Source organism: Bos indicus x Bos taurus, chromosome 25, assembly GCF_003369695.1.
Source record: "Bos indicus x Bos taurus breed Angus x Brahman F1 hybrid chromosome 25, Bos_hybrid_MaternalHap_v2.0, whole genome shotgun sequence".
Classification (NCBI taxonomy): Eukaryota; Metazoa; Chordata; class Mammalia; order Artiodactyla; family Bovidae; genus Bos; species Bos indicus x Bos taurus.
Window position 1 is genome coordinate 7029245 of NC_040100.1, and position 22142 is coordinate 7051386.

A 22142-nucleotide genomic window follows, 5' to 3' on the forward strand; every position below is an offset into this window, starting at 1 on the left:
ATTCTTCCACCGAAGAAATTTTCCAAGACAGTGGAAGACAAAGAGTTGCAATCAGTTACGCTCCAACAAGTTCTTTTTAAGTTATGGATACAGACAAAAAGCCAGTTAGGCGATAGGACTGGACACTCATCAAAGAATTCTATAAGCACATAAGGTCCCATAGACCTCAGCTGACTCTCAAAGTGCCATGCCTGGGGTGATGATGGTGGTGATGGTGATGATGGTAGTCAAGTCATTGGCTTGTATTTTGGAAGTCTCCATTTTTTAAGACTTTAAATGTTGATAATTCACATAGGGGTGGGAGGAAATGCCAAAGCAGGTATGTACTTAACTCTGGCATTTCTGTCACTGAGGATTATTCCAACCCTCCCTACTAGCAGGTACCCCTGGCCCTTGTCAGCATTTATTCACAGTATTCACCATCTACTCTATGGTCTCCACCCACCTATATCCTGGCAACTCTGCAAGCTTTCCTCTCCGGTGGTCTCCACTCTCAGACTCCATCCTGATGCCCAACAACGCTTAGGTAAGCACATGCCTTTATTTACAGAGGGAGATGGGACCAAGCTGAGAGAAGAGACTTAGGCAAGCTCAGGCAGCAGAATGAATTCTCTTGAGGAGAATGCAGGGTCCTGATTCCCAATTTAAGGCAGCAAGTGTAAAACCATTAGGATTGTGGGGATTACACGTGGGTATCCTCACATCCAGAGGGAGAGCCTGAGCTCTGCCAGCGTCTGACTCTACCAAGCAGTGGTGAGAGAACTGGCCTTTATTTAAGCAGTAGCATGGCAGTCGGTGGGGGGCTCAGGCACTGGGATCAGGGGCTGGAGGCAGGGGGAAGGCTGGGAGGTGGCGAGGGGTGAGGCCAGGCCTAGATGAAGGTGAGGTGAGTAGAAGCCGGGAGGCCGCAGCTCTCCTTGTGCTCCTCAAACAGTTGCTCCAGAGCCTTCATGTACAGCCTGTGATAGTGGTCCACCTGCTCCTCGGTGGGCTGTGGACACTGGGGCACCGGGATGGGGCGGCCCACTGCAGGGACAGGGAGACACAGGTCAGAGGAGGGGCCTCGGCTGCACGCACAGCAGATAGCGGCCTTCTTCCCTGGACACGGGCACTCACCCACAGTGGTGATGGGTCTGGCGAGGGGCATCAGGCCCCAGGACTTGGCTGAGAAGAGACCACGGCCCCAGAAGATGCAAGGAGAGAAGCTCAGGAGCCTCTTGATGGTGACCTGGAACAGACGCTGCCAGGAGTCTGGGGCAAAAGCCTTAACTCTGAAGACGTCATTCTCCCCAAAGGAGTACGTGGGCACCAGGGAGGCACTGGGAAGGGAGGGGCAAGAGAGGAGAGAAAATGGCTGGGCACATCAGGGGCTGGAGAAGCACTCCCAAATTCCTCCCCCACAGGTTACCACCTTCCTAGGCATTAGGAGCAAAGGATGGTTCTACTAGAAAGATCTGGATGAAAGGATTTTCTTTCTTAAGACCAATGTGTCCTGGACTTTCTTATATACATTTTCTCACACAGTCTCAACTACAGTGTGGTGGCAAGGCGGGCGTGAGCTCTGTTTCACAAGTAAGAGGGGTGCAAGGTCTCGCCTGTGAGAGGGCATCATAAAAGAATGTGAGCCGAGGGCATACGAGCCCCCAGGGTCCAGCGCTTCGCACTGTGGTCCTGTCTGTCTCTCTGCGTGGCAGGAAGCCTGGGGAATGGGCACCAGGGCTGGACACAGAGCAAACACCCAAAGTCTGCCTAGAGCGCCCTCTAGAGGTGGGCACGGTGGAAGCTCTAGGGACACACAGCCCACCTCCAGGGGGCGGGTGTGCACAGATAGAGGGTAGACGACCAGACACTGTGAGGTTCTGACCATTGAAGGCAGCCCTGGCTGGGCCCCTGCTCACCCGTGCCTCAGTGCCAGGCGGACGAAGCCTTTACGATTCCGGAGAGTGAGGCAGTGCTCCCCTGGGACGGCATGCAGGGCCTCATTGGCCCCTCCGACCACGATGACCACAGCCCTGCCGAGCTGTGGTTGAGATAGAACATAATCCAGGCTCTGACGGTTCACAGAACATATTCCTGTGGGCATGAGGAGGTTCAGGAACAGTTAGTGCCCCTCATGGGCCCGATAGTCCCTCACCTCTCCCTTTAGCACACTGAGTATTAGACATCACCCCATTCTCTCCACATTCCCTACCCCTGTGCCTCTGTCCATGTGTCCTACAGTGCCTCTCCCAGCACGGATGCAGGACACGTGGGCCAAGCCACCTCCTGTCCCCCACTGTGAACCCGGCCAATTCAAGCCAAGTGCCTGGGGTGGGTGGTGACTGGGGGTCACTCTGGCAGGATTGGGGTGGGGTCACCCTCTGTCACTCAACTCAAACTCACCAAAGGACATAAAGTACTCTCGATGGCCTGGCATGTACAATAGACAATTCAACGCGGCCAGTGAGAACCGAAGCCCTGGGAACAGCTGCGAGCAGCCAGTGCCCTCCGTGCTGAAGTTACAGAAGGTTCCGAAGCTCATGATCCCATGTGGGTGGGACAATAGCACGTAGTTCCTGTCTGGGGGCAGCTCTACTGTTTTCACCAGCTGTGGTGGGAGGGGGCAGGATGAGGGAAAGAAGGCAGAGAAGGCAGGCCCCCAGCTGAAGGGGCTTCCCTCCCACCAAGATCTTGAGAGTTCAGGATAAGATGGGGTCAAAGGCACCAGGATCCACTCTAGAACACCATCCCACCCCCTGCCCTGTTACCTGAACTTAAGCAGCCAGAGGTGAGAGTCCATCATGGGGAGGAGAGAGGAGGTGGGAGGTAAGGGAGCGGGAGGAGTGGAGCATCCCTTGGAGGGTGACCTGTTACCTTAATGGGGAAATAATCGCTCAGGTGTTTCCACACAGTGCAGTTCTTCAACCACTGATTACGCCTTCCACCTTGGGCAGAGGGATAAGGGGGGAAGAATCACTACAGACACCATTTATCACCTCCTTCTACCCAGGCCTTGTTTTTGTTGTTTACCTGCTAAGTTGTGTCTGACTCTCTGTGACCCCAAGGACTGCAGCATGCCAGCCTTCCCTGCCCTTCACTATTTCCCAGAGGTTGCTCACACTCATGTCCATTGAGTCCGTGTTGCCATCCAACCATCTCGTCCTCTATCACCCCCTTCTCCTCCTGCCCTTGTTTAGCACTCACCTTGCTGGGGTGTGTCCCAGTCCAGGAATAACCATACCAAGTAGAGAACAGAGAAATACCAGAGCGAGGTGAAGAGGAGGAAGAAGCCAACAAGGGAAAAGAAAGGGCCTAGGGGAAAGTTGAGAAAGGAAAATGAGTTAGATTGTGAAACCGCAGTGACTTCTCCCCTCTCCCCTCACCAGTGAGAGCGTTGCCTGTCTCCCTGATATACTTTGACACGTCCCTCCCTTTGCCCTGGGCTTCCCTAGTGGCTCAGACGGTAAAGCATCTGTCTGCAATGCAGGAGACCCAGGTTCAATCCTTGATTCGGGAAGATCCCCTGGAGAAGGAAATGGCAGCCCACTCCTGTATTCTTGCCTGGAAAATCCTGTGGACGGAGGAGCCTGGTAGACTACAGTCCATGGGGTCGGGAAGAGTGGGACAGGGCTGAGACTGCACGTCCCTCCCTCTGCCCTGGTGGTCCAGTAGTGGGGGCTCCAGCCTTCCTCCCTCTACCCTCCCCTTTTCCCACCTTCCCAGTTGGACCCCTGCCCGGATCCCCTTACCCAGGAAGAGGAAACAGAGCACAAATTGGCAGGTGCTCAGTACTTCTAACCACTGTTTCTTTAAGGTTTTCATGCCGGGGGTGGGTGGTGGGGTGGTGGAGACTCCCAGGTGCTCCCCTTCAGCCAGCAGGGCTTCCGAACCAGGAAAAATGGGATGAAGGCTTTGGTTGGAGCGCAGGAAATCTTTCTGGTCTGAGTGGCCAAGCGCTTGGAGCCTCCCAGGATCGCTTGTAGGGGGCTGTGTGCGTGGGGAGACTCTCTCATCAGAGCCCCAGAGGTCTCCAGTCTGCTCTCACTTATCATGAACTTCTCCAGTGGGTTGGTCTGGGCTGGTCCCCTCTTGCGACTGGGAGATGGCCTAGGGGGCGTGCCGTGGAGGCCCAGCCCTCGGTGCATTAGAAATCATTGTGGGCAGGAGTTGCAGAAGAAGCCAGAGAGCCCACCCACTGGGTCCCAGCCCTGACTGTGTGATCTCGCCGTTCCTGGACGAGCGCGCCCTAGTGTTTGAGTCTAGGAGTGTCTAGGCCACTCGGAGGCGTTAATTAGCGCCCAACCCCGAGGATAAACACACCAACACACAAGTTTATTCCCAGGTGGAATTTCAGTCGCCAGCCACACTCCTCCAGAGGCTTGAGGCCAACTAGATAAAGACGAGGTGCCTAGGGGCGGGGACCCGGTAGCACACGGTCTGATCTTGAAATAGCTGCGAGAGCCGCTCAACTGAGGGGAGACTGAGAGCAGCGCGTGCGCATGCGCTGAAGTACCCCTTCTGCCCCCACTGCCCGCACAGTTGTACCGGGGTGGGAGCCCCCAGTGTGGGCAGAAGAGGATCAAGAGGGGTGATCGCTGAGATGCTTTGAAGTCCCCTTCCCTCTTAAGGGATCCAGTGGGACAGAGTTCAGGGCTGGTGGGTTGGCCAAATGCCAGCCTGGGGGCGGGTCTGGCACCAAGTATTCAGGCCCCAACCTGGGACCTTCACCTCCCAACCATGCGGGGGCCTTGAGCCCTGGAGGGGGGAGCGGGCTGGGGAGCCTGGGGGCAGAGTAGGCATAGGTTTCAGGTGTGGAAGGGCAGGAGAAGGCCCTGGGGCCTGGAACATTCGTAGAGCCACTCTCAGCAGCGGCCCAACGTTTCCTGTGTCTTTCCACCCAGAACCCCGGTGGGTTCAGAAACTGTGGAGGGCCTCATTCTCCCCCAAAGAGAAGACTGGCACCGGGGAGGCTCTGGGGGCACAGGGGACACCTGATTCCGGGGTCCTGGAAGCGGGGCTCCTCCCCAGCAGCCTTTCCCTAGAGGCCAGGCCCAGCTACCAACCATCCCCCCCCAACCCCCCGCCACCTCCGGGGTTCCTCACCGGTGTTCCAGTGCCAACTTGACACATCCCTGCTGATTGCAGATCTGCAAGCTCAATGATCTGATCTGGGATGTAGGCATTGACTCCAGCTGGTCCCTGGGCTCACCCAAGGCCAGAGGTCTGGGCCAGTGGGGCTTGCCATGTATGTGGTACCCTGACTAGCAGGGGTCCCCGTTTAACCCCGGAGCTTGGCCCTGTAGGGTAGAGGATGTGCAGATCAGATCAGATCAGATCAGTCGCTCAGTCGTGTCCGACTCTTTGCGACCCCATGAATCGCAGCACGCCAGGCCTCTCTGTCCATCACCAACTCCCGGAGTTCACTCAGACTCACGTCCATCTAGTCAGTGATGCCATCCAGCCATCTCACCCTCTTTCGTCCCCTTCTCCTCTTGCCCCGAATCCCTCCCAGCATCAGAGCCTTTTCCAATGAGTCAACTCTTTGCATGAGGTGGCCAAAGTACTGGAGTTTCAGCTTTAGCATCCTTCCTTCCAAAGAAATCCCAGGGCTGATCTCCTTCAGAATGGACTGGTTGGATCTCCTTGCAGTCCAAGGGACTCTCAAGAGACTTCTCCAACACCACAATTCAAAAGCATCAATTCTTCGGAGCTCAGCCTTCTTCACAGTCCAACTCTCACATCCATACATGACCACAGGAAAAACCATAGCCTTGACTAGACGGACCTTTGTTGGCAAAGTAATGTCTTTGCTTTTGAATATGCTATCTAGGTTGGTCATAACTTTCTGTCCAAGGAGCAAGCGTCTTTTAATTTCATGGCTGCAATCACCATCTGCAGTGATTTTGGAACCCAAAAAAATAAAGTCTGACACTGTTTCCACTGTTTCCCCATCTATTTCCCATGAAGTGATGGGACCGGATGCCATGATCTTCATTTTCTGAATGTTGAGCTTTAAGCCAACTTTTTCACTCTCCACTTTCACTTTCATCAAGAGGCTTTTTAGTTCCTCTTCACTTTCTGCCATAAGGGTGGTGTCATCTGCATATCTGAGATTATTGATATTTCTCCCGGCAATCTTGATTCCAGCTTGTGTGTCTTCAAGTCCAGCGTTTCTCATGATGTACTCTGCATATAAGTTAAATAAGCAGGGTGACAGTATACAACCTTGACGTACTCCTTTTCCTATTTGGAACCAGTCTGTTGTTCCATGTCCATTTCTAACAGTTGGTTCCTGACCTGTATACAGATTTCTCAAGAGGCAAACCCTACAGCTCTTAGCTAAGCACTTGCCTGTATTTATAGTGGGAGAAGTGACCCAGCCAAGGGAAGAGACTTATGCAAGCTCATGCAGCAGAATTAAGTCTCTGTGAGAGGAGAATTCAAGGTTGTGATACTCAGTTTAAGGCAGCAAGTCCATACCCACTAGGATGGGCTGGAATATACATGGCATTGGTTACACCCGAAGCGAGAGTCTAAGCTCGGCTGACATCCATTTCTAGGAAATGGTAGTGTGGGAGAACTTTAGCTTTTATTGGCACAGTAGCATGGCAGTGGGTGGGGGTCTCAAGCACTGGGATCAGGGGCTGGGGGAGTGGTGGTGTGAGGTGGGGAGGGGTGAGGTCAGGCCTAGATGAAGGTGAGGTGAGTAGAAGCTGGGAGGCCGCAGCTCTCCTTGTGTTCCTCCAACAGTTGCTCCAGAGCCTTCATGTAGAGCGTGTGATAGTGGCCCACCTGCTCCTTGGTGGGCTGCGGGCACTGGGGCACCGGGTTGGGGAGGCCCACTGCAGGGACAGGGGGACACAGGTCAGGGGAGGGGCCTCGGCTGCCCACATAGTTCATAGAGGCCTTCTTCCCTGGACATGGGCACTTACGCACAGTGGTGATGCGTCTGGCCAAGGGCATCAGGCCTCAGGACTTGGCTGAGAAGAGACCACGGCCCCAGAAGATGCAACGAGAAATGCCCACAAGCTTCTTGAAGGTGATCTGGAACCAGGAGTCTGGGGCAAAAGCCTTAACTCTGAAGACATCATTCTCTCCAAAGGAATACATGGGCATCAGCGAGGCTCTTGGTTGGGGGGCAGGGGGCGGTGCAAGGGGGCAGAGGGCTGGTCAGGTCAGGGGCTCTAGGAGTGCCCCCACATTCTCCCCAACAAGATACCACCTCCCAAGACCATTTGAAGCGAATGACAGTAGCTACAAAGAACTCTCTGGGAGAAGGGACTTATGTTTCTTGAGAAACAAGTGTGTACTGGGCCGTCCTCTATACATTTTTCTGCACAGTCATCAACCACCATATGGTGGAAAGGTAGGTGTTAACCCTGTATCACAAGTAAAGAAGCGTGGGGCCCTCGTGGTTGTCCAGTGGTTAAGAATCCACCTGCCAATGCAGGGCACAGGGGTTTGATCGCCGGTCACCGAAGATCCCACATCCAGCAGGGCGACCAAGTCAGTGTACTCAACTGAGCCAGTGAGCCTAGAGCCTGTGCTCTGCAACAAGGGCAGCCACCACAAGGAGACCCCGCGTACCACAGCTGGAGACTAGACCCCAGTCACTGAAACTGGAGAAAGCCCACACGGCAACGAAGACCCAGCACAGCCAAAATAAACACATAAATAATAGATGGGTTTTTTAAAAAAAGAGAAGTTTGCAAGTTCTTGTCTGTGAGATGGTGTCGTGAAAGATTGTGAACCAAGGGTGTCTGAGTCCCAGGGTCCAGCGATTCGCACTGTGATCCCGTCTGTGTCTCTGTGTGGGAGGAAGCCTGGGGAAGGGGCACCAGGGCTGGGCACAGAGGAAACATCCAAGGTCTGCCAGGAGCGCCGTCTAGAGGTGGGCATGGTGGAAGCTCTGGGGACACACAGCCCACCTCCAGGGGGCCGGTGTGTAGGGATAGAATGTGTATCCCCAGACACACTGTGAGGTTCTGACCACTGAATGCATTCCTGGCTGGGCCCCTGCTTACCTGTGCCTCAGTGCCAGGCGGATGAAGCCTTTACGATTCCGGAGAGTGAGTCAGTGCTCCCCTGGGATGGCATGCAGGGCCTCGTGGGCTCTCCTGATCACGATGACCACAGCTTGGCTGAGCTGGGAGTGGGCAGAATAAAATCCAGGCTCTGGTGGTTCACAGAACATACTCCTGTGGACTAGAAGGCGTGCAAGGACAGTCAGTACCCGCTACTTGGCTCCCTAATCCCTCACCCTGCCCTTTAGCACAGGAAGTATGAGCTCTCCACCCCTTTTCTTCCAAACTCCATATTCCTGTGCCCCTGTCCCTGTGCCCCACAGCACCTCTCCCAGCAAGGATGTGGAACGCTCGCTCCCAAACCAGTCACTGACCCACACTGTGAGCCTGGCCAATGTTCAAGTCAGGTCCCGGGGCTGGGTGGAGCGTTGGGGGCCACTCTGGCAGGAGTGGGGGGGCCCCTCCTCCGCCTCAGGTCAAGACTTGAAAGAAAAGTGAAGTCAGTCAGTCATGTCTGACTCTTGCAACCCCATGGACTGTAGCCCACCAGGTTCCTCTGCCCATGGGATTTGGAGTGGGTTGCCATTTCCTTCTCCAGGAGATCTTCCAGACCCAGGGATTGAACCCAGGTCTCCCACATTGTAGGCAGACACTTCACCGTCTGAGCCACCACGGACAAGACTTACCATAGGACAAAAAGTAGTCTCGATACACTGAAAGGTAGAAGAGGTCGTTCAGACCGGTGGTCTAGGGCCGAAGCCTGGGGAACTGCTGGGAGAAGCCAGTGCTCTCAGTCGCGAAGTTACAAAAGTGTCCGAAGCACATGCGGGTGAGTGACCAGCAGGTAATTGTGGTCTGGGGGCAGCTCTGCCGTTTTCACCGGCTGTGGGAGCGGGGTGGGCAGAATGAGGGGAAGAAAGCAGAAAAGGCAAGATACCAGCTGAAAAGACCTCCCTCCCCACCAACAGACGTGAGAGTTCAAGGTCCTACTAGGGTGTCAAGGGCACAAGGGCTACCCTCTGGATCACCATCCTACTGCCTGACCTGTTGCCTGAACTTAGGCAGCCAGGGCTCAGACTCAGCCTGGGGAGGGGCAGATAAGGGACAGAGAAGGAGCAGAAGGTGGAGGGTGACCTGTTACCTTAATGGGAAAATAATCCCTTCAGTTCAGTTCAGTTCAGTCACTCAGTCGTGTCTGACTCTTTGCGACCCCATGGATCGCAGCATGCCAGGCCTCCCTGTCCATCACCAACTTCTGGAGTTCACTCAGACTCACGTCCATCTAGTCAGTGATGCCATCCAGCCATCTCACCCTCTGTCGTCCCCTTTTCCTCCTGCCCCCAGTCCCTCCCAGCATCAGAGTCTTTTCCAATGAGTCAACTCTTCACTGAGGTGGCCAAAGTACTGGAGTTTCAGCTTTAGCATCATTCCTTCCAAAGAAATCCCAGGGCTGATCTCCTTCAGAATGGACTGGTTGGATCTCCTTGCAGTCCAAGGGACTCTCAAGAGTCTTCTCCAACATCATAGTTCAAAAGCATCAATTCTCCTGTGCTCAGCTTTCTTCACAGTCCAACTCTCACATCCATACATGACCACAGGAAAAACCATAGCCTTGACTAGACGGACCTTTGTTGGCAAAGTAATGACTCTGCTTTTGAATATGCTATCTAGGTTGGACATAACTTTCCTTCCAAGGAGTAAGCGTCTTTTAATTTCATGGCTGCAATCACCATCTGCAGTGATTTTGGAACCCAAAAAAATAAAGTCTGACACTGTTTCCACTGTTTCCCCATCTGTTTGCCATGAAGTGATGGGACCGGATGCCATGATCTTCGTTTTCTGAATGTTGAGCTTTAAGCCAACTTTTTCACTCTCCACTTTCACTTTCATCAAGAGGCTTTTTAGTTCCTCTTTACTTTCTGCCATAAGCGTGGTGTCATCCATAAGCATATCTAAGGTTATTGATATTTCTCCTGGCAATCTTGATTCCAGCTTGTGTTTCTTCCAGTCCAGCGTTTCTCATGATATACTCTGCATATAAGTTAAATAAGCAGGGTGACAATATACAGCCATGACATACTCCTTTTCCTATTTGGAACCAGTCTGTTGTTCCATGTCCAGTTCTAACTCTTGCTTCCTGACCTGCATACAGATTTCTCAAGAGGCAGATCAGGTGGTCTGGTATTCCCATCTCTTTCAGAATTTCCCACAGTTTATTGTGATCCACACAGTCAAAGGCTTTGGCAAGTTAATAAAGCAGAAATAGATGTTTTTCTGGAACTCTCTTGCTTTTTCCATGATCCAGAAAATGTTGGCAATTTGATCTCTGGTTCCTCTGCCTTTTCTAAAACCAGCTTGAACATCAGGAAGTTCATGGTTCACATATTGCTGAAGCCTGGCTTGGAGAATTTTGAGCATTACTTTACTAGCATGTGAGATGAGTGCAATTGTGCGGTCGTTTGAGCATTCTTTGGCATTGCCTTTCTTTGGGATTGGAATGAAAACTGACCTTTTCCAGTCCTGTGGCCACTGCTGAGTTTTCCAAATTTGCTGGCATATTGAGTGCAGCACTTTCACAGCATCATCTTTCAGGATTTGAAATAGCTCAATTGGAATTCCATCATCTCCACTAGCTTTGTTTGTAGTGATGCTTTCTAAGGCCCACTTGACTTCACATTCCAGGATGTCTGGCTCTAGGTCAGTGATCACACCATCGTGATTATCTGGGTCATGAAGATCTTTTTTGTACAGTTCTTCTGTGTATTCTTGCCACCTCTTCTTGATATCTTCTGCTTCTGTTAGGTCCATACCATCTCTGTCCTTTATCGAGCCCATCTTTGCATGAAATGTTCCCTTGGTATCTCTAATTTTCTTGAAGAGATCTCTAGTCTCTCCCATTCTGTTGTTTTCCTCTATTTCTTTGCATTGATTGCTGAGGAAGGCTTTCTTAGCTCTCCTTGCTATTCTTTGGAACTCTGCATTCAGATGCTTATATCTTTCCTTTTCTCCTTTGCTTTTTGCTTCTCTTCTTTTCACAGCTATTTGTAAGGCCTCCCCAGACAACCATTTTGCTTTTTTGCATTTCTTTTCCACGAGGATGGTCTTGATCCCTGTCTCCTGTACAATGTCACAAACCTCATTCCATAGTTCATCAGGCACTCTATCAGATCTAGGCCCTTAAATCTATTACTCACTTCCACTGTATAATCGTAAGGGATTTGGTTTAGGTCATACCTGAATGGTCTAGTGGTTTCCCCTACTTTCTTCAATTTAAGTCTGAATTTGGTAATAAGGAGTTCATGGTCTGAGCCACAGTCAGCTCCTGGTCTTGTTTTTGTTGACTGTATAGAGCTTCTCCATCTTTGGCTGCAAAGAATATAATCAATCTGATTTCGGTGTTGACCATCTGGTGATGTCCATGTGTAGAGTCTTCTCTAATGTTGTTGGCAGAGGGTGTTTGCTATGACCAGTGCAGTTTCTTGGCAAAACTCTTCGCCCTGCTTCATTCCGTATTCCAAGGCCAAATTTGCCTGTTACTCCAGGTGTTTCTTTTTTTTTTTTTTTCTCTTTTCATCCTCAAACCTTTATTTATTTATTTTTTTAATTTAAAAAAAATTATACATGTGTTCCCCATCCTGAACCCTCCTCCCTCCTCCCTCCCCATACCATCCCTCTGGGTCGTCCCAGTGCACCAGCCCCAAGCATCCAGCATCGTGCATTGAACCTGGACTGGCATCTCGTTTCATACATGACATTTCACATGTTTCAATGCCATTCTCCCAAATCTTGCCACCCTCTCCCTCTCCCACAGAGTCCATAAGCCTGTTCTATACATCAGTGTCTCTTTTGCTGTCTCGTATACAGGGTTATCGTTACCATCTTTCTAAATTCCATATATATGCGTTAGTATACTGTATTGGTGTTTGTCCTTCTGGCTTACTTCACTCTGTATAATAGGCTCCAGTTTCATCCACCTCATTAGAACTGACTCAAATGTATTCTTTTTAATGGCTGAGTCATACTCCATTGTGTATATGTACCACAGCTTTCTTATCCATTCATCTGCTGATGGACATCTAGGTTGCTTCCATGTCCTGGCTATTATAAACAGTGCTGCGATGAACATTGGGGTACACGTGTCTCTTTCCCTTCTGGTTTCCTCAGTGTGTATGCCCAGCAGTGGGATTGCTGGATCATAAGGCAGTTCTATTTCCAGTTTTTTAAGGAATCTCCACACTGTTCTCCATAGTGGCTGTACTAGTTTGCATTCCCAACAGTGTAAGAGGGTTCCCTTTTCTCCACACCCTCTCCAGCATTTATTATTTGTAGACTTTTGGATCGCAGCCATTCTGACTGGTGTGAAATGGTATCTCATAGTGGTTTTGATTTGCATTTCTCTGATAATGAGTGATGTTGAGCATCTTTTCATGTGTTTGTTAGCCATCTGTATGTCTTCTTTGGAGAAATGTCTATTTAGATCTTTGGCCCATTTTTTGATTGGGTCATTTATTTTTCTGGAGTTTAGCTGGAGGAGTTGCTTGTATATTTTTGAGATTAGTTGTTTGTCGGTTGCTTCATTTGCTATTATTTTCTCCCATTCTGAAGGCTGTCTTTTCACCTTGCTAATAGTTTCCTTTGATGTGCAGAAGCTTTTAAGTTTAATTAGGTCCCATTTGTTTATTTTTGCTTTTATTTCCAATATTCTGGGAGGTGGGTCATAGAGGATCCTGCTGTGATGTATGTCAGAGAGTGTTTTGCCTATGTTCTCCTCTAGGAGTTTTATAGTTTCTGGTCTTACGTTGAGATCTTTAATCCATTTTGAGTTTATTTTTGTATATGGTGTTAGAAAGTGTTCTAGTTTCATTCTTTTACAAGTGGTTGACCAGATTTCCCAGCACCACTTGTTAAAGAGATTGTCTTTAATCCATTGTATATTCTTGCCTCCTTTGTCAAAGATAAGGTGTCCATATGTGCGTGGATTTATCTCTGGGCTTTCTATTTTGTTCCATTGATCTATATTTCTGTCTTTGTGCCAGTACCATACTGTCTTGATAACTGTGGCTTTGTAGTAGAGCCTGAAGTCAGGTAGGTTGATTCCTCCAGTTCCATTTTTCTTTCTCAAGATCGCTTTGGCTGTTCGAGGTTTTTTGTATTTCCATACAAATTGTGAAATTATTTGTTCTAGCTCTGTGAAGAATACTGTTGGTAGCTTGATAGGGATTGCATTGAATCTATAAATTGCTTTGGGTAGTATACTCATTTTCACTATATTGATTCTTCCAATCCATGAACATGGTATATTTCTCCATCTATTAGTGTCCTCTTTGATTTCTTTCACCAGTGTTTTATAGTTTTCTATATATAGGTCTTTAGTTTCTTTAGGTAGATATATTCCTAAGTATTTTATTCTTTTCGTTGCAATGGTGAATGGAATTGTTTCCTTAATTTCTCTTTCTGTTTTCTCATTATTAGTGTATAGGAATGCAAGGGATTTCTGTGTGTTGATTTTATATCCTGCAACTTTACTATAATCATTGATTAGTTCTAGTAATTTTCTGGTGGAGTCTTTAGGGTTTTCTATGTAGAGGATCATGTCATCTGCAAATAGTGAGAGTTTTACTTCTTCTTTTCCAATTTGGATTCCTTTTATTTCTTTTTCTGCTCTGATTGCTGTGGCCAAAACTTCCAAAACTATGTTGAATAGTAATGGTGAAAGTGGGCACCCTTGTCTTGTTCCTGACTTTAGAGGAAATGCTTTCAAATTTTCACCATTGAGGATAATGTTTGCTGTGGGTTTGTCATATATAGCTTTTATTATGTTGAGGTATGTTCCTTCTATTCCTGCTTTCTGGAGAGTTATCATAAATGGGTGTTGAATTTTGTCAAAGGCTTTCTCTGCATCTATTGAGATAATCATATGGTTTTTGTTTTTCAATTTGTTAATGTGGTGTATTACATTGATTGATTTGCGGATATTGAAGAATCCTTGCATCCCTGGGATAAAGCCCACTTGGTCATGGTGTATGATCTTTTTAATGTGTTGTTGGATTCTGATTGCTAGAATTTTGTTTAGGATTTTTGCATCTATGTTCATCAGTGATATTGGCCTGTAGTTTTCTTTTTTTGTGGGATCTTTGTCAGGTTTTGGTATTAGGGTGATGGTGGCCTCATAGAATGAGTTTGGAAGTTTACCTTCCTCTGCAATTTTCTGGAAGAGTTTGAGCAGGATAGGTGTTAGCTCTTCTCTAAATTTTTGGTAGAATTCAGCTGTGAAGCCGTCTGGACCTGGGCTTTTGTTTGCTGGAAGATTTTTGATTACAGTTTCAATTTCCGTGCTTGTGATGGGTCTGTTAAGGTTTTCTATTTCTTCCTGGTCGAGTTTTGGAAAGTTGTACTTTTCTAAGAATTTGTCCATTTCTTCCTCATTGTCCATTTTATTGGCATATAATTGTTGATAATAGTCTCTTATGATCCTTTGTATTTCTGTGTTGTCTGTTGTGATCTCTCCATTTTCGTTTCTAATTTTATTGATTTGATTTTTCTCCCTTTGTTTCTTGATGAGTCTGGCTAATGGTTTATCAATTTTATTTGTCCTTTCAAAGAACCAGCTTTTGGCTTTGTTGATTTTTGCTATGGTCTCTTTTGTTTCTTTTGCATTTATTTCTGCTCTAATTTTTAAGATTTCTTTCCTTCTACTAACCCTGGGGTTCTTCATTTCTTCCTTTTCTAGTTGCTTTAGGTGTAGAGTTAGGTTATTTATTTGACTTTTTTCTTGTTTCTTGAGGTGTGCCTGTATTGCTATGAACTTTCCCCTTAGGACTGCTTTTACTGTGTCCCACAGGTTTGGGGTTGTTGTGTTTTCATTTTCATTCGTTTCTATGCAAATTTTGATTTCTTTTTTGATTTCTTCTGTGATTTGTTGGTTATTCAGCAGCGTGTTGTTCAGCCTCCATATGTTGGAATTTTTAATAGTTTTTCTCCTGTAATTGAGATCTAATCTTACTGCATTGTGGTCAGAAAAGATGCTTGGAATGATTTCTATTTTTTTGAATTTACCAAGGCTAGCTTTATGGCCCAGGATGTGATCTATCCTGGAGAAGGTTCCATGTGCGCTTGAGAAAAAGGTGAAATTCATTGTTTTGGGATGAAATGTCCTATAGATATCAATTAGGTCTAACTGGTCTATTGTATCGATTAAAGTTTGTGTTTCCTTGTTAATTTTCTGTTTAGTTGATCTATCCATAGGTGTGAGTGGGGTATTAAAGTCTCCCACTATTATTGTGTTATTGTTAATTTCTCCTTTCATACTTGTTAGCATTTGTCTTACATACTGCGGTGCTCCCATGTTGGGTGCATATATATTTATAATTGTTATATCTTCTTCTTGGATTGATCCTTTGATCATTATGTAGTGACCTTCTTTGTCTCTTTTCACAGCCTTTGTTTTAAAGTCTATTTTATCTGATATGAGTATTGCTACTCCTGCTTTCTTTTGGTCCCTATTTGCATGGAAAATCTTTTTCCAGCCCTTCACTTTCAGTCTGTATGTGTCCCCTGTTTTGAGGTGGGTCTCCTGTAGACAACATATGTAGGGGTCTTGTTTTTGTATCCATTCAGCCAGTCTTTGTCTTTTGGTTGGGGCATTCAACCCATTTACATTTAAGGTAATTACTGATAAGTATGATCCCGTTGCCATTTACTTTATTGTTTGGGGTTCGAATTTATACACCATTTTTGTGTTTCCTGCCTAGAGAATATCCTTTAGTATTTGTTGGAGAGCTGGTTTGGTGGTGCAGAATTCTCTCAGCTTTTGCTTGTCTGAGAAGCTTTTGATTTCTCCTTCATACTTGAATGAAATCCTTGCTGGGTACAATAATCTGGGCTGTAGGTTATTTTCTTTCATCATTTTAAGTATGTCTTGCCATTCCCTCCTGGCTTGAAGAGTTTCTATTGAAAGATCAGCTGTTATCCTTATGGGAATTCCCTTGTGTGTTGTTTGTTGTTTTTCCCTTGCTGCTTTTAATATTTGTTCTTTGTGTTTGATCTTTGTTAATTTGATTAATATGTGTCTTGGGGTGTGTCACCTTGGGTTTATCCTGTTTGGGATTCTCTGGGTTTCTTGGACTTGGGTGATTATTTCCTTCCCCAGTTTAGGGAAGTTTTCAACTATTATCTCCTCAAGTATTTTCTCATGGTCTTTCTTTTTGTCTTCTTCTTCTGGAACCCCTATGATTCGAATGTTGTAGCGTTTAATATTGTCCTGGAGGTCTCTGAGATTGTCCTCATTTCTTTTAATTCGTTTTTCTTTTATCCTCTCTGATTCATTTATTTCTACCATTCTATCTTCTAATTCACTAATCCTATCTTCTGCCTCTGTTATTCTACTATTTGTTGCCTCCAGAGTGCTTTTAATTTCATTTATTGCATTATTCATTATATATTGACTCTTTTTTATTTCTTCTAGGTCCTTGTTAAACCTTTCTTGCATCTTCTCAATCCTTGTCTCCAAGCTATTTATCTGTGATTCCATTTTAATTTCAAGATTTTGGATCAATTTCACTATCATTATTCGGAATTCTTTATCAGGTAGATTCCCTATCTCTTCCTCTTTTGTTTGGTTTGGTGGGCATTTATCCTGTTCCTTTATCTGCTGGGTATTCCTCTGTCTCTTCATCTTGTTTAAATTGCTGAGTTTGGGGTGTCCTTTCTGTATTCTGGCAGTTTGTGGAGTTCTCTTTATTGTGGCTTTTCCTCGCTGTGTGTGGGTTTGTACAGGTGGCTTGTCAAGGTTTCCTGGTTAGGGAAGCTTGTGTCGGTGTTCTGATGGGTGGAGCTGTATTTCTTCTCTTTGTTCAGTCGCGCTGTGGGGAGGGAGGGAGGGATGCTGCAAACAAATAACATTGGCGTGCGCTTGCAGTGCCTCAGCCACACTGGGTCTGCCCCCGCTCACGGCGCGTGTAGCCTCCCTGCCCACACTGCTCGGGCTCTAGGTTGTTCCGCCGGGAACAATCCGAGGCTGGCCCTGGGTTGCATGTACCTCCCAGGTCCAAGCTGCTCAGGTTCAGGCACTCGGGTAGTCCTCAGAGGCGCAGACTCAGTTGGGCCTGAGTTTTATGCTCTTCCCAGGTCCGAGCAGCTCAAGTGATGAGGTGTTTGGCGAGCGCCAATGCTGCGACTTATCGCCTCCCCGCCACTCGGTTATCTGGGTGTAAAACCGGCGCACCTTCTCAGGCAGATGTTAACCGTCCAGACCCCCAAAAAGTTTTAGTTAGCAAAGAAGCCTGCTTACAGTTTTATAGATAATGTCTCTCTGGGGCTGCGATTGCCCCCTTCCGGCTCTGGCTGCCTGTCACCGGAGGGGGAAGGTCTGCAGCCGGCTATCTCTGTTCAATTCTTTGTTCCGTGCGCGGGCCTGGCGGCGTCTTAGGTTGGGGCTGGCTTTTCGCGTGGTAGATATCCCACAGTCTGGTTTGCTAGCCCAAATTATTTCGCTCAGATAGTGCTCAGGGTATTCAGGCCAGATTCTTACTCTAAGCGATGCAGCCCGCGCTGCGCCTCCCTGCCCAGCCCCCGCTTGCTAATGGCGCAGTGCAGGCGTCTGCGCTGCTTCTCCGCTGGGGGAGTTACCGTAGGACTCACAATCTTCGAGTTTTAATTGTTTATTTATTTTTTCTTCCTGTTATGTTGCCCTCTGTGCTTCCAAAGCTCGGCACAGATTCGGCAGTGAGAAGGTTTCCTGGTGTTTGGAAACTTCTCTCTTTTTAAGACTCCCTTCCCGGGACGGAACTCCGTCCCTCCCTCTTTTGTCTCTTTTTTTGTCTTTTATATTTTTTCCTACCTCCTTTCGAAGAGTTGGATTGCTTTTCTGGGTGCCTGATGTCCTCTGCGGGCATTCAGAAGTTGTTTTGTGGAATTTACTCGACGTTTAAATGCTCTTTTGATGAATTTGTGGGGGAGAAAGTGTTCTCCCCATCCTACTCCTCCGCCATCTTGATCTCCAGGTGTTTCTTGACTTCCTACTTTTGCATTCCAGTCCCCTATAATGAAAAGGACATCTTTTTTGGGTGTTAGTTCTAAAAGGTCTTGTAGGTCTTCATAGAACCATTCAACTTCAGCTTCTTCAGCATTACTGTTTGGGGCATAGACTTGGATTACTGTGATATAGAATGGTTTGCCTTGGAAACGAACAGAGATCATTCTGTCATTTTTGAGATTGCATCCAAGTACTGCATTTTGGACTCTTTGTTGACCATGATGGCTACTCCATTTCTTCTGAGGGATTCCTGCCTGCAGTAGTAGATATAATGGTCATCTGAGTTAAATTCACCCATTCCAGTCCATTTTAGTTCACTGATTCCTAGAATGTCGACATTCACTCTTGCCATCTCTTGTTTGACCACTTCCAATTTGCCTTGATTCATAGACCTGACATTCCAGGTTCCTATGCAATATTGCTCTTTACAGCATCGGATCTTACTTCTATCACCAGTCACATCCACAGCTGGGTATTGTTTTTGCTTTGGCTCCATCCCTTCATTCTTTCTGGAGTTATTTCTCCACTGATCTCCAGTAGCATATTGGGCACCTACTGACCTGGGGAGTTCCTCTTTCAGTATCCTATCATTTTGCCTTTTCATACTGTTCATGGGGTTCTCAAGGCAAGAATACTGAAGTGGTTTGCCATTCCCTTCTCCAGTGGACCACATTCTATCAGATCTCTCCACCATGACCTGCTTGTCTTGGGTTGCCCCACGGGCATAGCTTAGTTTCATTGAGTTAGACAAGGCTGTGGTCCTAGTGTGATTAGATTGACTAGTTTTCTGTGAGTATGGTTTCAGTGTGTCTGCCCTCTGATGCCCTCTTGCAACACCTACCGTCTTACTTGGGTTTCTCTTGCCTTGGGCGTGGGGTATCTCTTCACAGCTGCTCCAGCAAAGCGCAGTCATTGCTCCTTACCTTGGACGAGGGGCATCTCCCCATTCTTAGGCTCCACCCTTTCCCTAGTGTACCCTGGGCACTGCTCTGCTCACCCATGAAGAGGAAAGTGAGCATGTATTGGCAGGTTCTCAGTACTTCCAGCCACTGTTTCTGCAGAGTTTTCTGGCTGCGGGAAGGCAGCAGGGCGGTGGGGACTTTCAGGTGCTGCCCTTCTGCCAGCAGGGCTCCTCGCCCCGTTTCTGTTTGCGGGTCTCCGGGAGTGTCTAGGCCACTGTAGGGTGCAGCGAGGCACGTGGATATCCATGCTGAGCACAAAGCCACCAGCCAGTTCACTTCAGTTGCTGAGTCGTGTCCGACTCTTTGTGACCCCATGGACTGCAGCATGTCAGGCTTCCCTGTCCATCACCAACTCCCGGAGCTTGCTCAGACTTCTGTCCATCGAGTCGGTGATGCCATCCAACCATCTCATCCTCTGTCATCCCCTTCTCTTCCTGCCCTCAATCTTTCTCAGCATCAAACCAACCAGCACAGAGGTCAATCAGGACAGAGTCCAGGGCTGGTGTTGTTGCGAAAGGGCAGCCAGGATTTCAGGCCCCAAAAGCAAACCTTCACTTCCCAGAGCACACTGGAGCAAGCGGGAGGAGTTGGGGGCATGACACCAAGACCCACCCCCAGGTGCTTTAGGGACTCTGTGATCTCTAGTGTGGCCAGTGGATCCTGCAGGTCTTTGGCAGTGTCTAGGCCACTGGGAGGTGCAGCCAGACGTGTCAATATTCCAGCCAAGCACAAACACAGCAACACCACAGGTGGTTTCCACCTTTAATTTCAGTCCCCATGACATCCACCGAGGGAACTGTTAGGGGAAGCACACTGATTGAAACCGCCCACCCTGGCCAGGAACCATAGTAACCATTTGCATGAATTGTTTTACGACAGGAGGTCCTGCTAAGGAACACGGAACTAATAAGCCACCTTATTCGGGAAAGGTGTTCGGGAAAGGTCAAAAGGAGACACCACATGTCCAACCACCTCCCAGAATCCTCTCTGGCATCCATCTTGGCTGAATAAGGCGTGCATCACCAGGAAGGACTCTGAGTCAGAATGATTGGCCAAGGACAACCCGGAAAATAATCCCATCACCATAAAACCCGAGACTGCAAGCCATGTGGCAGAGCTGTTCTCCTGGGTTCCCTTACCCTACTGCTCTCCACCCGGGCGCCCTTTCCCAATAAAATCTCTTGCTGTGTCAGCAGATGCGTCTTCTCGGACAATTCATTTCTGAGTGTTAGACAAGAGCCCAGTTTCGGGCCCTGGAAGGGCTCCCCTTTCCTACAACAGAACCACCGAGGGCTGGGGGCCGCCTAGTGGAGGAGGAGGTACCTGTGGCTGGGGACCCCATAGTGTGTCTCGTGCTTTTGGAAAGCTGGGAGAGCCGCTGCAGGTAGTCCACACTCAGCCATCCATCAGCGCAGGGGTGAGCCTCAGGGTTTGCTGAACTGGGATTGGGGACCCAGCTTGGGCAGAAAGAGGCCAGAGGGGTGGCCGCTGCAACTCCTCTTCCCGGCGCCCGGGATCAACTGGGACAGAGTTCACGGTTGGCCCAGGTGTCAAGGACCAGCCTGGGGACAAGGCCAGCTGCCAGAATTTCAGGTCCCAAACATGAACCTTCACCTCTCAGTGCAGGTAGAGGCCTAAAGACTGACGTCTGAGTCCTCCTGAAAAGAGGGAGGAGGGCGCTGGGAGATGGAGCTGGGGCCAGGTGCCCCCAGTGGGGAAGGAGGGCAGGGAGGAAGTCACCACAGGGACTGGGAGTTCTGAGACCCAGGGCTCCCCTGCTCACCAGCACACAGGATGTAGTCCCGGAAGACAGGAAGATGACCAGGATGGGGCAGCTGGAGCAGGTGGGGCCGGAGGCCAGGGACGAGGCAGAAGCCGTTAGTCTCTGTGCTGAAGGTGCTGAAGGCCCCAAGAACCTGGACTCTGAGAGGGTGGAAGCTCCACTAAGAGGTAGTTGTGGAAGGGACTCAACTCTGTGGTGTCCACCAGCTGGGGACACAGGGTGCACACCAGTTTGGGGCTTCTAAGTTTGGACTTTGGGGGTCACGGTCCCAAGGGTCTACCCTGAAGCCCAGCTCCCACCCAGCACAGAGCTCCACAGTGCCTCAGTGAGATGGGGAGGTGGTCCGAGAAATGTCTCCAGACAGCCCAGTTGGGGACCCAGGCACAGCCGCGGCCTCCTGCCCAAGGTGTATTTCTGTCTCCATAGAGCCCATCCAGGTAGTGAATTCTAGGATCCAAGCCTGGCTCAGGAGTACAGGGAATAAGGCAGTCAGGCACCCCTGGGCTGGAGGTGGTGGGAAGGGGTGTGAGGACTCTGACTCCAGAGGTTTAAGTCCCAGCTTCCCCCTTTACCCCCTTCCCTGTTCCATGGTTTCAGGTCCATCTGTCCAACCTACATCTTTCTCGTCTCTTGAAGGAACCCCTCCTGCCCCACACCGCCAAGAGATCCCAGCCTCGGCTCCCTCCCACCTTGGCATTGGGAAGCAGAGAGCCAGACCCAGGGGTCCTCAGGGCTTCAGGGTCTCACCGAGCTCCAAAATGGAGAAGCTCCATCGCAGGAGGGCACACCTGGAGGCCAGTGGAGGTGGCTGGCCTTCTGTAGAGGGGAGTCACAGAGGGGCCACTGTGGCTCTGAAACTTTCTGTCTTCTGGCCCAACCCCCTGGCTCTGACCCCTGACCTGGGTTCTGCCCTCTTTTCTGCCCCCTCTGCTGACCCGCACAGTGGACCATCGTGAGCTCTGGAAAGGGAGGGCTAACCTACTCTTTGGGTTCACAGTGCTGTGACCAATAGGACCCAAAGGGGAGACCAGGGACGTGGCTTGGAGTCTGGCAGTGAGGACGGTGTTTGGACTTTGTGGAGGTCAGGACTGGCTCCCTGTGATGAGCAGACTGGCAGGGTCCTGGGCCAGTGGAAGTTGCCATGTCTGTGTACCCTGCATAGCAGCATTCCCCGTTTGTCACCCAGGCCTGGCCCCTGTGGGTTAGAGGAGGTTAGACCTGCAGGAGGATTTATTCCCTGAGGAGCAGCTTAGGCCTCTGTGGGGAGACCTCTGGAGGGAAGGGTTTTATGGGAAAGGCTAACGGTTGGGGAGCCCCTGCAAGTGAGAGCCCCCTGGGCTGTGAGCACTCCATCCGTGTGG

At 49.1% G+C, this 22142-nt stretch overlaps 1 protein-coding gene across 1 annotated transcript; it reads right to left on the reverse strand.

Annotated features, from left to right (window-relative positions):
• Nucleotides 1-522: 522 nt before the first annotated feature.
• On the reverse strand, nt 523-20621 carry LOC113883864 (2-acylglycerol O-acyltransferase 3-like). Its single transcript, XM_027527992.1, has 10 exons — nt 20322-20621; nt 8690-8886; nt 8004-8184; nt 3729-5276; nt 3184-3291; nt 2854-2924; nt 2383-2587; nt 1899-2073; nt 1117-1319; nt 523-1026 (listed from the first exon to the last, which is right to left on the reverse strand). The coding sequence occupies exons 4-10, from the start codon at nt 3799-3801 to the stop codon at nt 872-874; spliced, it is 990 nt and encodes a 329-aa protein (XP_027383793.1). The 5' UTR covers nt 3802-5276; nt 8004-8184; nt 8690-8886; nt 20322-20621; the 3' UTR covers nt 523-871.
• Between the last annotated feature and the right edge of the window lie 1521 nt (nt 20622-22142).

Bases quoted from the DNA above. Each gene is read 5' to 3' on its own strand.
- LOC113883864 (XM_027527992.1), bottom strand. From the start codon at position 3,801: ATGAAAACCTTAAAGAAACAGTGGTTAGAAGTACTGAGCACCTGCCAA. The intron at 2,925-3,183 runs GTGAGTGCTAAA...CCTCTGCCCAAG, and splicing joins CTGGGACACACCCCAGCAAG to GTGGAAGGCGTAATCAGTGG. The intron at 2,074-2,382 runs GTGAGTTTGAGT...TCATGCCCACAG, and splicing joins AGAGTACTTTATGTCCTTTG to GAATATGTTCTGTGAACCGT.